The following is a 13,336-nucleotide window of genomic DNA, read 5'->3' as shown; positions in this document are numbered from 1 at the left end:
AATCACGTAATGCTGTTAAAAATGTGAAATCAGACTGACCAAGAAATCTAAGTTACTTCGTATACCCACCCTCTATTTAACTATTTAACATTTGCTGCTGTGTAAGATATGCAGAAGTAATTGCACCCCTCAGAGGACAAAAAAGTAAGTTCTGCTCATTCATCTATTATTTCAGGTGGGGACAAGTTTCTAGCTGAGCCATTGGTGGTCTGCTTGACTGGTGAGGCCATCAGCAATTCCCCAGAAAAAACAGTGCAAAGTCCAATTCCCTTTGTAGCCCTTCTCTTGCTGCAGGTCTCACCTTTTTCCCTCTTCCTCTCACAGCTTCTTGTCCCAAAATCCCCCATAACCCCAGGCTGAGCTTCCTGCAAGGGCTCCACCACCCTCTCTTGTCAGCACTGAGGGGATTTCTTACCATGACTTCTGGCATCTCTCTAGGTGTACATGACAAGGGTCAGCCACTGGAAAAAGGAGAAGAAAAGGTGCATTTAGACAGTGATGGTACACCACTGTGTTCAGGCTTGTCTCAGGGCCTTCAGGAGTGACCCAGTGACTGTAGTCCTTTTGTACTGCACAGGATAGTTAAGGGATTTTGGAACTGCCTCTTTCCCTTATTACAATTCAGACCCAGAAACTCTTTCCATATGTTGTTTTCCATGATAAATTATTGCAGCAGCTGCAGCAGGAGCAATTGGAGGGAAAGGATGGCACCTGCCTGATTGCAAGTGGAAGAGATAGCGACTTCTGGGAACCTGGCTGTCCTACAGACTCCCCTATAAAACAGGTTCAGGTCCTGTGCTTGCAAACTGTTCTCTGCCCTTGGTGCAAAACAGATTTAATGAACAATGAGGCTTGCACTAACCACAGAGTATAAACGGGAGCCGGTGAGATTGCAAAAGGCTTTTTAAAAAAATCTTTTTAAATACTGGGTTGTCAAATAACAGTCCCCAGACTGATAAAATGCAGTACTCAGGCATATCACCATAGAGCACAGCAGGATTTTTGCTTCAGACTAGCTGATAAAAAGCCTGATGTATCCCCATTCAGAGAGCTATCCTTCAGGCTGTGCTTTTAAGACAAACAGCAGCAGCAAGCATTTGTCTGCTGTTTCTTTCTTAAAACCAAGATGTTTTGCAACTCAGGATTAACAGATGGGGCAGTAAGAAATGAGGGCATGTTTTTTTGTTGGTGTTTTTGGGGGTTTTTTTGGGTTTTTTTTTTGGTCACTTCCTCAAAGTCACTTTGAGCAATGCTTCCAGCAATGACGGGCTGGTGTCAGTAAGGGAAGGCTCCATGCCTTGCCCAGGGATGGCCACCTCTGAGCAGTGCACCCGTGGGGAACTCCAGGGAAATACCTCCCACACAGCATCTACTTCCAGCCAGGCAAAACCTCCACCACTATTTGCTAGGACAAAAGCCTAGCAACATACATCACACATCATCTTTAACTTCACCCTTCTGCTAACATGTGCTCCCACTTTGGAGCTGGGGAGAAGAGAAGGAAGGAGCATTCTTACCTCCATTGCTGTCATTGAAATTTGTGATCCACCCTCTGCTAAGTTTTGGAATGCATCTAAGGGCAGAACAAAAAAAAAACTTATTTCATGAGGAAGAAGCAAGAATACAATGCAGAGACAAGGCTGTGGCAGCTGAGGAGCAGAACTGCAATCCCTGTGCTGGGATGCTCTGCCTGGCTCAGGTGTCCTGCCTGGCCACATCTCATTTCTGTGCTGGGTACCCCTTCTGCCTTGGCTCTCGGATCACAGCCTGGGAAGACATCCCAATTTTGGGGCCAAAATTTGGCAGAAGTGTCGGGACAGGCAGTGCTCAATGCGGCTGCTTTCATCTCCTCTCATAATTTGTTTCAATTGTTTTCCTGCCTGAAGACTGACAGAAGGACGGTGAGCTAATGAAACACATCTTCCCACAGGGAAACTTTCTGTTGGTCCCTCTCCATCCTCCCTGGCAGTGAGTGATCACAGTCTGCCCTGAAGAAAGTGGTTCTCTTGAAGTCATTAGTATGCCTTGCAAGCTTTTTGCAGGGAATATAAATGCAGATGCTGCTGTTATTCAGATAGAGTTTGAAATTAACATTGCTGAAATTTTTTTTGACAGAACACTTTGCCATCAGAAAATTTAAATCCATTCAAATATTGTTATTCTATGTGCATATTTATATTGCAGTATGTCTAGGAGAAGCCTTCAAACCAAGTGTTTGGATAAACTCAAAACACAGTATTTTGAGGGTTTTTATTTATTTTGAAATTACTTTTCTCTGAGAAATGTGCCGTTATAAACAGTAATAAAAAGTTGAAACAAATTTAAGTCTGTCTATCCTTGAATGACACATTTCTCTGGCAGCCTGGAGTTTCCCACCCTGAATGAAAAAGACTTTGTACGATTACAGATGTTTTGAAACCTTCCCAGCCTTAGCAAAAAGGCTGCTGGGAGAGGGTAGGAACAGGGCACAAGGGCTCCTTGCTCATCTGCCCCTTAGGAGGGCACCAGAGCTTCCTGCGTGGCCCAGGGCAGGGAGGAAAGGTGGCACATCCTACACTGCTCTGAAAAAAGGCACAGAGCAAGGAAACCCTGGTGTTGTGCCCAGTCCAAGGCTGTATTTGCAGGGCTGGGCCTGCACCCAGCAGTCTTTTTAGGAAAAAGTGGCAGTGCTGAAATTACCTCCTCTGGGCAGAGGTAAAGTGCCTCTTTACTGCTTCATTAATTCCAGTTAAATAGAATTTGCAAAGAAGCTGCTGCTTTTGGTTTGGGTCTCATCTCTGGCTATCTTGAAAGGATGAGTAATGATTTAATGGGACAGATTTTATCTTCCCTGCTGCATTCACATCCTCATAAAGGTTGACTGCCTTTTATTCCCACTTGGCACCCTTATCCTCTCCTGTAACAAACTTATTCACAATGGTCTAAAAAGTTTGAGAAATGTATTCTACATTAAAACCTCTGTAAAGTGATAACTGAAAGAGTGGAGAGCATTTTAAGATTCTCATTACAGACAGCAATGAAACTTTTAGAGACTCCTTTCCACATGGATGCAAAGGATTTGTCTTTACATTAGCACTTAAAATGTAAAAGGATTTTTTTAAATGAAAAAAAATACTATGGCACTAATTTAGGCATAAAAACTTTCATCTACAGCAAGTGACAAGTATAATCATAAAAAACGGGTGTTTACAAGCTTTTTTTTTTTTTTTAAATGAAAGCATTAAAATCAAGACATGCTCTGACTTTGAAACAGTTTCAGAGCTGCTTCTGCTGTACTCCCTTGAAATGGGATTTTAGGCAGTGTCATCCAAGCAGGTCTGCTGACCACTATTGGCCCATTAAACATCAGTGCTGAAAACACATGGGAGAAAATGAACGCTCCTTTCCACGCACCGTTGAAGCCCAGCTCATTCCAAAGATGGAATAAATTGCTGTAGCGATGTTCTAGCACTGGGGTCACAGTTGCTGACTTTGTTTAACTACCAGTATTTCCAGTCAAAATGCTTATTATCAGAGTAGCAAAAATCACAGTTTTGTGAAACAGAATTGCATTTCCATTCAGGCAAAAGCTCTTTTACAGACACTCCTTCCTTGCAATAGCTGGACGCAAGACAGGGAATGGGTTTGTTTATCCACAGGGGATACCAGACTTTCTCCTTACCACAAAACTGAGAGAACTTTACTGAACACTGAACTGCTCTCTAGCAGCCAGTTGCTCCAGAGGACAGGAGATGAACCAGGCTCCTGGCAAACAGGCTGCCCAAAGAGCTGCCTGGGCCATGCCTGGACTTGGGCCAGGCGCATCACTTCCAAGCCACGCTGTCAGACATGTATTGCTAAGCCTGGTGTCGTGTCCCTGGCTCTCAGGCTGGCTCTGCAGGCTGCCCTGCTGCCCGTGCCCTGGCGGGTGCTGGCACTCACGGCTCATGGTGTCCAGGCGCAGCATGCAGCACACGAAGTCGGAGAAGCCAACTCTGCCGACGGCATCGCCGTAGCGCAGCGTCATCAGGCGCAGCAGCTGCCCGCTGGTGGCCAGACCTGCCGAGGGAAGACACACTGGGAGGGGATGGACCAGCTCTGATGCTCTCCTGCAGCCTGCCAACAAGCTGGGGACACCCTCAGCCCCTCGCCCTGTCATACACTCCTGGACAGCCTTTTCCCCCACCTCGTGCCAAAGAGTCGGGGTGGGGCAATGGAAAACCAAAGTCGCCTTACTGACTCCCATTGTGGCTTAAGTCAGCAAGCTGCAAACACTGAGCTAACTAACCCAGTGTTATCTTCCCCTTTTAGCTTTTATTTTCTATAAGAAAGGGTGATTTTCTTTGGCTCATGACTGTAGAAGTCTGAGTGTAGCATTTCCAATACCACTGGCTCTTTCTGCTAAAGAGGCAGATGCTGCATGCTCAGGCTATTATGCTACATAGCATGCCTGGGATTCTTAATTTTTATATTTTCTCTTCTATTAGAAAATGGTGAAGGATGCATTTCTTTTTTATTAGCTGATTATTCAGTATTTGTGTCGCAGTCTGTTTGGATGGAAATTGGTATTCAATTGAATGAACAAAAATTGCTTTTTAGAATGATTCTTTTATTAGTTAAATAAAACTACCCTAAGTGTGCTGGCAATATAAGAGGAGTGATTTAAATATATTTTGCACTAAAAACTGATTTGCAAAACAAAAGGGAAATTTTCTGCAGAGAGCTGGACTGATAGCTTTGGTTTAATGCCTTCTCTGAGACTTCAGAAAAGTCTCATTTTCTCACTCCAGGTTTTAGTAGCTCAGCTGGATGTGAAGTAACTTCCCTGCTTTTTCAACCAGCTCTAAACTTTTCAGTTTTAAATGAACTCATCATGGAGCTAAATTAGTTGAAAAAACAGAAATAAAAGAAATGGCTTCTCTACACCTGTGTAGGGAGAGAGAGCTGTTGGGAGTGGTTTAGTACCACCACTGACAAACTCTGGTTGCATGAGCCTAGTTGGAGGTCTCCAGCAGGAATCCAATACACAATGCTGAGCAATTAAAGAATGGAAATACATTTGGGCCTAAGATACATTTCAAATTAAGGCAAACCTGATTTTATATTCTTTTCAAAGGAGATAAAGATAGTAATTAAAAATAAATCTAATTAATGAAACGTCTTCTTTGACTCTGGTGTTAAACCACTGTAGCAGTGAGCAATGAATTCCATTTTTAACCTTTTTGAAGACAGTGGGAATTCAATCAAGCTCTCTCCAGAGAGCAGATTCCAGCAAATATCGCTTATGGGATGCTGCAAGCAAATCTTAAAACACCAACAATTTGGCCTGGTCAGTCTGGGATACACTTGCTCTGAAATCTGCTCACTTGGCAATGCCTCTCAATTAACCTCTTCAACAAGACTGAAGGGCCAGTTCTCTCTGTTCCCAAGACTTTTCAGATGATTTGTAAGACTACTCCCCAAACCTTTCATCTACTTTTATCCTCTGGTTTTAGCCAAGCTTTTAATTACTGACTTGACATTTTCCTAATTATAAAAATTATTTTGAATCATTTACCATTGCCGAAGAGGAGTTTTTAAATACATCTGGCCAATACTGCTGCATTTCAGGGCAGCACTGCTGTTAATGCAGCTGGCCTGCTTTACTCTGATCCATTATTATTATTACTGGAAGCATTAGGAAAACAGTGAAAATTAAGCACACACTGCAGTGTTTTGTTTGGGAAAGCACTGAACTCTTCAGGGAACAGATGGCTAGGAGCTGGATCTAGATACATTAATATTATTCCCAGAGGTAGCACCAAGCCCCCAAATGCCTTCTGGGGTTCCTGCTCAAAAGCCAGGACAGGCATCATCCCATTGCCAAGCCAGATTCAAATGCAGATGTCTGGCTCAGAGGGCAGCAAGAATGAGCTTGTAATTTTCTTCCCCACTCAGAACTACTTGCAGCCAAACATGTATTGAATTGCCATTTAACAGTGTCTTTCATCCCTTCAAAGTGCTGCATTGTTTTGGCTGACAGGACTTTTCCACGTACAATTTTCCTCCCAGTTTTACACGTTAGCATCTTTCTCACAGAATGGCCCTGGCAACTCCTCCTTTGGCATTTGGCACATCAGTGCTGCACTTCTCAGGCAGATGCTGATGCTTTGCCCAGCTCTCAGCAGCAAAACAATTATTCATGCATGCCCCAGCTGATGGCTTCCAGGGACAGCAATCCTGGGACAGCACCCTCCGAGCTCCAGGCAGCCAAATGGGAGCTTCTCTGCTGTACAGTTTGTCAGAGATGTACTTCACACACAGTCTCCGTTGAGACGACTCAGCTAAAATGCTTCACTCGTGCACTCACTGAGAGTTTCAGCACCCAGTAGCCAACAGAGGTCAGTGCAAACTAAATAAATGTCTGTCGGTGTGGCTTTCCCTTCCAGACTTAGTCACTGCCCTGGAGAGAAACTGCAGGAACTGAGGCAAGTGCAAGAATCCACTCTTCCCTTCTCCTTTCCTCCACTGGATGTTCCATCCATGACCTAGAAGCCTCTCTGCCCGGTGCTGCACTTCCCTGCATCTCTGCTGTCTCCCCAGCACAGATCTCTCAGCAGAGCTGTGATCTTACTGGTATCTCTGTGAAGTCCAAGCCACTTTCCCCACAAAGGTCTTTTTTCTTTCCTCTTCCTTTTTCATCCTTTCCTTCACTGCCACAGGCAGAGGAAACGGAGCTGCTCAGCACCTCTGGGCGTACCTGCTGCCTGTATCGCATTCTTCAGTTCAGCAACATCAAGAAATCCAGAACGGTTTCTGTCTTCCTTGCTGAAGATATCCTAAAATACAGTGCAAAGGCAGATTTCAAGCTCTTGCCACCATTCCCCATATTTACTACTGCAATGAGTTATGTAAGTTCTCCTCCCTTAATAAATAGGCTGCAAGGAAATTCAGCAGGTGAGATGGGGTGGTCGTGACAAGGGAGACCTTTTTTCAGAAGGCTCTGACAGAATGTTACTGTGTAAGAAATCCCACAGTTTGGGGTGGACAGAAGACTTTTTGCTTTCCTAACACACCACAAGCCACATTTGAGGTGCTGTCAGTGGGAAGAGCAGCCCTATCCAGATAGGGAACTAGGCGGTCTCAGACCATCTCAAGAGGGCTGGGATAAATCGGAGCCCACCCAAACCTCATCCTTGAGGAAGCCCTCCTGTCCTGCACCACGACTGAGGGAGCAGGACCTGACACAGAGAAGCTGCCATGCATGCTCTGAAGAATTTAGGTGGGACCCTAAATACTATGTCACTGCTTCCAGTGCTTATCCTGAAGCAGAAACATTTCTCCCAGACAAGCTTTCATTAGATCCTACACATTTCCACTAGAAACTGAAGAAATGAGGAAATGACATTTTTCAGACGATTCTGTTTAAGAACTCATTTCAGCTTAGAAAGCCATTTTTTAAAAAAAAATAAATAAAAAGAAATTGTCAGTGGTGTCACAGACATGGAGATTTCCATCAGATTCTGAGCCTAACTGGCCTTCCTACATTTTCCCTCAATGTTGTCTGCTGGAAAAGCCTGGGCTGCTCATTTGGAGCACTTTACACACACCACTGCCTGCCTTGCGTGAGAGGAGGGAACTCTGACCCGCTAAGCAAGCAACCTTGGCAAGGCTTCCCCCCGCAGCGCTGCGAGAGCACAGAGCATCTGCTCCCCACTGCTGGAAAGCCCTGGGGTGCAGAATCCGCAGAATCCACAGAATCCAGAGTACACACAGCCCAGAGAGAGCCACCCCCCACCCCGTACCATGTACTTAGTGAGACTTCGCCAGAGGCTCCCGAACTCCTGCAGGGTGAGTCTTCCATTCGAGTTGAGCTGTGCATTTAGTTAAGAATCGAGCACTTAATGAGATCTAAACCTGGCTGTCTTTGCTGCTGAGGATGCTGCCTCCACTGAACTTAAACACACGAGATGCAGCCTCTCCTGTCTTCGTGCTGAGAAAGCCAAGAGCTTTGTCGTGTTTAAATCCACCTTCTTTGACACATTGTACAGCTGCTCATGCCTGTGCTCACAGTCCACAAAAGGTTTCTATTTTTATAAATATAAAACTTTAACCGCAGGGGAAGCTGCAGTGACATTTAACCCCGGAGCACGGATGCCCTGTGAGTGAACATGGCCCTGTGGCCTTGCCTCTGCATGAGGCACCACAGGACCTGCTCTTCCTGGAGCCTCCAGAACAGGCACTGAGCACAAGGAGATGATCCAGATGCCTTCAGTCAGGCAGCAGCAGCAGCCTTTGAGGCAGACACTCCCCAGGAGTGCATGAAGGGCTGTGTCAGTGGGCTTGCTCCCCTCCAGGAGTCCCAGGCAGACACACAGTACCCACCCCAATGCAGCATGGTGAAACCTCCCCAGAAGGAAAACTCATCACCAGTGAAATACAAGCAGACAAGTGCCACTGTAGTGGAACCTGAGTGAAAAAAGCTGATCCTGGCTTTGCAGGCCAGGATAGGTCACACTGTACATGGGTTATCTGCAGGCCAGAGAATTAAAAATCCATCCTGAATTACAGCAGAGCAGAGGCTTTGTCAGCTCTTTGCACGTGCCATGCATTCACAGAGCCTGCTTATCCCAGGACAGGCTGGAAAGAGAGAGGGACTTCTGGTCATTTTTATTCATCCTCTGGCAGTTTTTAAAGGTCTGAAAATGTCTCAAAGCTTTTTCAAGACATGGAGGAAAAGAGACAATGAGCAAGCAAGGGGGAAAACACATTTATGGGAGAATGGATGTTTTCATCAAGGAGCTCTCTTGTTCTACAATGGCCAGAAATGTATTTCTTGTATTGTCTTGTTAGCAGTAAAAAGACTGAGTGATTCAGCTAAATAGGAAAGACACACTGGAAAGATACTCTGGGATGGCCTGCCAGGCATGTGCCTGGGGTTCAGCAGCGACAGTGTTTCTGCCCCAGACACCAGCATTGCTGGCAACCTAATGAAAGTGCCACCCCAGCATGGTGCAACCACCACAGAACAGCTGAGCTACACCTAAACTCTGTCCTGCCTCCTTGTCTCACCTCTGCCTGAGACCCCCACCCAAGGGTAAAGCTTAGCCAAACCCCAGAGAGGGCAAAATGAGAGCAAAGAGTCAGCTGGTAGCAGAAGGTTGATCCTCACCTCTCAGCAGACACACCAGAGCCAGGGCACACACAGCAGAGTCCTGCACGGACTATGGGACAGTTATTTACTGGGGACTGGGGCTAATATTTGCTTGCAGGTTCTCACACTGGGATGCTCAGCTCAGCCATAACTCAAGGCAAGGATGGGCAGCACCAGGGAAGTTTATTGCTTCTGCTGAAAGGATACATCCATCAGAGCTAAAATGCCTCTGCATGAATCAAAGCTGAATCTCCCTCCCAGGCTGGTCATTTCATCTGCAAGGATTGACAAAACAGAAGGCATTAGCAAGAGCAAGGGCTGTGACAGGCATCAGGACACCGTTCTGAGGGAAGGTGGACACCAAGCTGAAGGTTCACACAGCTGAAAAGCTCCTGGTTCAGGTTCTCAAACAGCAGGAAGGGTTCTGTGCCAAGCTGAGGGAATCTGCACATCTCGGACATCTCTACCTTCCCCAAGGACAGGTGCCCTCTTTGGGCTCACTGTGCACAGTCCTTGCCCACAGATGGAAACTCTCCCCTCTTGAAATAAGGATAAGGGAAATGACAGTGACAAGAAAGGCCACTTATGCTGATTTAGCAAGTCCTTAAGAGCACTTTGTGCCTTGTGCATGGCTGAGTTGGCTCCAGCCCTCCAGCTGTGCCCCTCTCATGCTCTGATCCCACAGTGCAGCAAGCCACAGTGAGGATTTTTTAATGACCATCAGGACACCATTACATCCTATGTCAATTTACTCTAGTCTAAGGATAGGCAAGCACCAAAAACATTAGTTGGGCTGTAAAAGCTTTACCTTGCAAGATCACTTCATTAAGCAGTTGTTGCAGCTGCAAGGCATCAATAGTTGAGCCCTAACACAAAATAAAACACAAAGAGAGATCTGTGAGCATAAAGTTTTCTCCTGTGTCAATTTTGCCCAAAAGCTTTTTTTTCTCAGGCACTGTGGCAACTAAGAACCCCTGTTTATGTACCAAAGGAGCAGCAGCATCCTCTCTGGAGCATAACAAGGCCCTCTACACTGCCAAGCCACTCCAAGTTCTTCCCTACAGCTGCAGAGGAGTTACAGGCACAATGGTGGACACAAGATTGATGTTGAAGATGGTGGTAATTGTAAAAGTTAGGCTTTTTCAGTAGCTAGCTGGTTATTACTTTACGTAGTTTTAAGGCACAATAAGCTTATGTTAACTAACTGTAACTACTACTGTTAACTACTGTTAATCACTGTACACTACAATGTGGATATGTAGCAGATTCTGTAGCACATTTCTTATGTCTTTTTACGGTTTTTTAACTCTTATTTTAGTTGAGTCACTCTCTTATAGTTTTCTTCTACTTAGCTGAAGTAGTAGGCTTGAGTTATGGTTCTATAAGGGCAACAAGGCTTTTCTTTCGTAAGGCTTTACTTATACACAGTACAGGCACTGCCATCACCGTGGGCTTTGTTCTGCAGGGATGGGCAGCACAGCAGGCAGCTGTGCAGGTGGGCTGGGAGAACAGGAGCTGCTTCCCCCGGAGCTGCCCATCAGTGATCCCTGCCTCCCCCCCGAGCCACCCCCGGGCCACCCGGCGTGGCAGCCCGTGCTCATTTTCACCTTCACGCATTGATATAACCATTAACTGCAAGAGGTTCATTGTGCAGAGACTTTTGACAGTGATTTTTTTCCTCTTGACTTAGTCAAGGAGTTCTTTATAACAGTTTATTAAACCATTAAAAGCATCTCCTGTGAGCACAGAGCTTGGCTCTGAAAGAGCAGGAATCAATTACTCAAACGCTGACTGATGTCTGGTTCCCAAGTGCTGAGAAGGCAAATGGAAAATGATGCTGATGAGAGGGGGGGACTGCCCAAGACTTTCTAATTGCTTTCAGCAAAAAAAACAAACCAAATGAAAATATAATAAAAAAAAAAGAAAAAGAAAGTACACATGCAAGCCTATCACCAGCATAACTATAAATCTCCAATAGTCCACTGATATATAGCACTAGACAATCTATCCCAGCTGAATGTCCCATATTTCTGGGGGTTTTGGCAGGTCAATCAATACCATTTTCAGGGTATCCACTTGAGGATGAAGCTACATTTCCAAAAAAAAAAAAAAAAAAAAATTCTAAATGGATTTGTATCAACACCATAGATCAGTTTTTCTTTTTTCAAGTCCAGATGTCATATTTTTATTATTTTTTTTTCAACAATATGTTTTAGAGAGGGTACCTGCTTAGCATATCTTAGGAAAAGAGCCTTATAGGAGCTGTCCTGGTTCTGTCTTGATACATCCTGCATCAAAAACAAAGAGCAGACATAAATAATTCAGCTACAAAACAACTGGAGACAAAAGTCTGCCAATCCAAGCAACACTTTAGAGGGGCAGGGAATGTACAGCACAGGCTGCAGTTTTCACACCCCCAAAATAAAGTTGACTAGGAGTGAGCAACTGCTACTGCAATGAAAGAAGCAACATATTTCAGATGTCAGCAGTTAGTACAACCAGGAAGGAGCAGTTCAGTGCCTCAGGAAGATGACAGAACACATCCAGGGTGGAATTCAGCAAGTCAGTACCTCAGTATAAAGACACAAGGCCTGATCCTTATTAGCAGACCTTGGTTGGGACCACTGCTCAGGGCACATGGAGATTCATGGGAACCAAGAAAATAGAGCATGAGTTGACTTTTCCTTTCTCTTGTACCTTCTCAACCCCAGGATAAGCTTGGACTATATCTGAGCAATTGCAATTCAATGGTTATGTGATTTTTTTCAACCTTCCAGTGAAACGATCCACCTGGCATTAAGGGGAATTATCCTTAACATTATAAAGTTTTCAGAAAAAAAACTCCAAGCCCAAGACCCAATGTCTTCGTCTCTGTGTGAGATACTTCATACCAAAGAAGCCCAAATACCTGAACAGGAGCAGAAACTGTGGGTACTACAATTCATCAAAGTCAAAACATTGACTAAGGACTAAAGTCAGGTAAACTGACAGCCTGTCAGTGGAAAGAGATAAAAAGTCACCATTTACACTACCCCTCTAATGGGGCTTAATTGTGTGCTGGAAAATGAGTCACAAGGAAAGGGCTGTTCTCTGCTCTCCAGAAGCAGCTTCTCACCCCTGGCTTCAAAGATCTGTGTCTCTGAAGGCTGTAAATAGCAGCCTCTCAGTGTCAGGGTTTTGCTGGTGGGACTAGCAAGACTGGACCAGCCCTGGCGATGTGCACAGCTCACAGCAAGTCAAAAAACCCACAGTAGCTGGACTGGAGAGGAAAATATGTGGGTTGAACTAGAGATGCAGCCAGTTTCAAAGTGCAGTTTGCTTTATGTCTCTGTCTCTTTCATCCTGATGAAAATAAGCAGAAATCTGATTTGAGTTTCATCCCTATAGACTCCTGTGCTTTATAAGGTCCAAGCACTTAAATTACATCATTCCCATGGAGAAGGCATGTCCAATTCCACTCACAGGAATTAAGTTTGTCTCTCTCCCCCATAGATATATACCCATCTTACAGACACTGAAAGAATTTAGAAGGTTTTAAGTGCTCTCTCCCCTCCTATATTTATTTGGTTTGTCAAAGTGTTAAAGATGGTGAGGTGAAAAGGACAGATGGACAGGCTGACAAAGGGACTGTATAAGACCTGTTTCCTCAAAAATCAGGCTCTGAAAAAGATATGAGAAGAGGAAGGGCTTTGTTGTCACTCCCATCTCTCTAGAGAGGTGGCCAGCAAAGTTGCAGGGTGCCAGAGTCAAACTCTGGGACAGTAGTGGGTGGTAAAGGGAGAAAAAAACAGGTGAAGAGGAGTCAGTAAAGGGTGACCAAATGATCACCATCAGCACCTTCACCAGTTTTCAGACTCTTACCATTGGCAGCACTGGGCCGGTCGTGGAGTTTGAGTTCCTAGAAGAGTTACAAGAATCAAACAGGGAGAAAAGAGGCCTTTCCAGAGCACTGATTTGCAGCTGTGGCAGAAGGCAGGCACCACCAGCAGCACTCAGCCAGCCCACAGCCCCACAAGATGCTCAGCACCCATGGCCCAGCCTGGCCCAGCTCAGACAAGGCTGCTGCACCACTCCTGGGTCTCTCTGTGCAAACAGGCACAGACAGGTCTGAGTCTCCAGCTGCTCTGGGGTCACTGCCTTCCCCAAGCCAGCTCTGTTGGCACTAAAAGCAGAGAAAGGGTAGCTTGTCTCACCCTGAGCATGCCAGGACTAACCTCCATGCAG

General features: G+C 45.3%; 1 protein-coding gene across 4 annotated transcripts in view; it reads right to left on the bottom strand.

Annotated features, from left to right (window-relative positions):
- LOC131577483 (calpain-13-like) overlaps positions 1–13,336 on the bottom strand; it is a 48,618-nt gene that overhangs the window by 1,858 nt on the left and 33,424 nt on the right. For 3 of the 4 annotated variants that reach the window (XM_058835379.1, XM_058835381.1, XM_058835380.1), the window contains 9 exons: positions 12,974–13,010; positions 11,338–11,400; positions 9,921–9,978; positions 9,320–9,387; positions 7,764–7,832; positions 6,719–6,797; positions 3,922–4,038; positions 1,518–1,573; positions 416–461 (listed from right to left, as the gene is read on the bottom strand). In XM_058835379.1, the coding sequence (XP_058691362.1) occupies positions 435–461; positions 1,518–1,573; positions 3,922–4,038; positions 6,719–6,797; positions 7,764–7,832; positions 9,320–9,387; positions 9,921–9,978; positions 11,338–11,400; positions 12,974–13,010 (574 nt within the window). In that variant the 3' untranslated portion in view covers positions 416–434. Of the gene's footprint in view, positions 1–415; positions 462–1,517; positions 1,574–3,921; positions 4,039–6,718; positions 6,798–7,763; positions 7,833–9,319; positions 9,388–9,920; positions 9,979–11,337; positions 11,401–12,973; positions 13,011–13,336 lie in introns of those variants that run through there. The other variant, XM_058835383.1, reaches the window with a different exon arrangement.

The sequence above is a fragment of the Poecile atricapillus genome, chromosome 3 (assembly GCF_030490865.1).
Source record: "Poecile atricapillus isolate bPoeAtr1 chromosome 3, bPoeAtr1.hap1, whole genome shotgun sequence".
NCBI lineage: Eukaryota > Metazoa > Chordata > Aves > Passeriformes > Paridae > Poecile > Poecile atricapillus.
The sequence above is the reverse complement of the archived record's forward strand: the minus strand, read 5'-3'. Positions and strand labels throughout refer to the sequence as shown.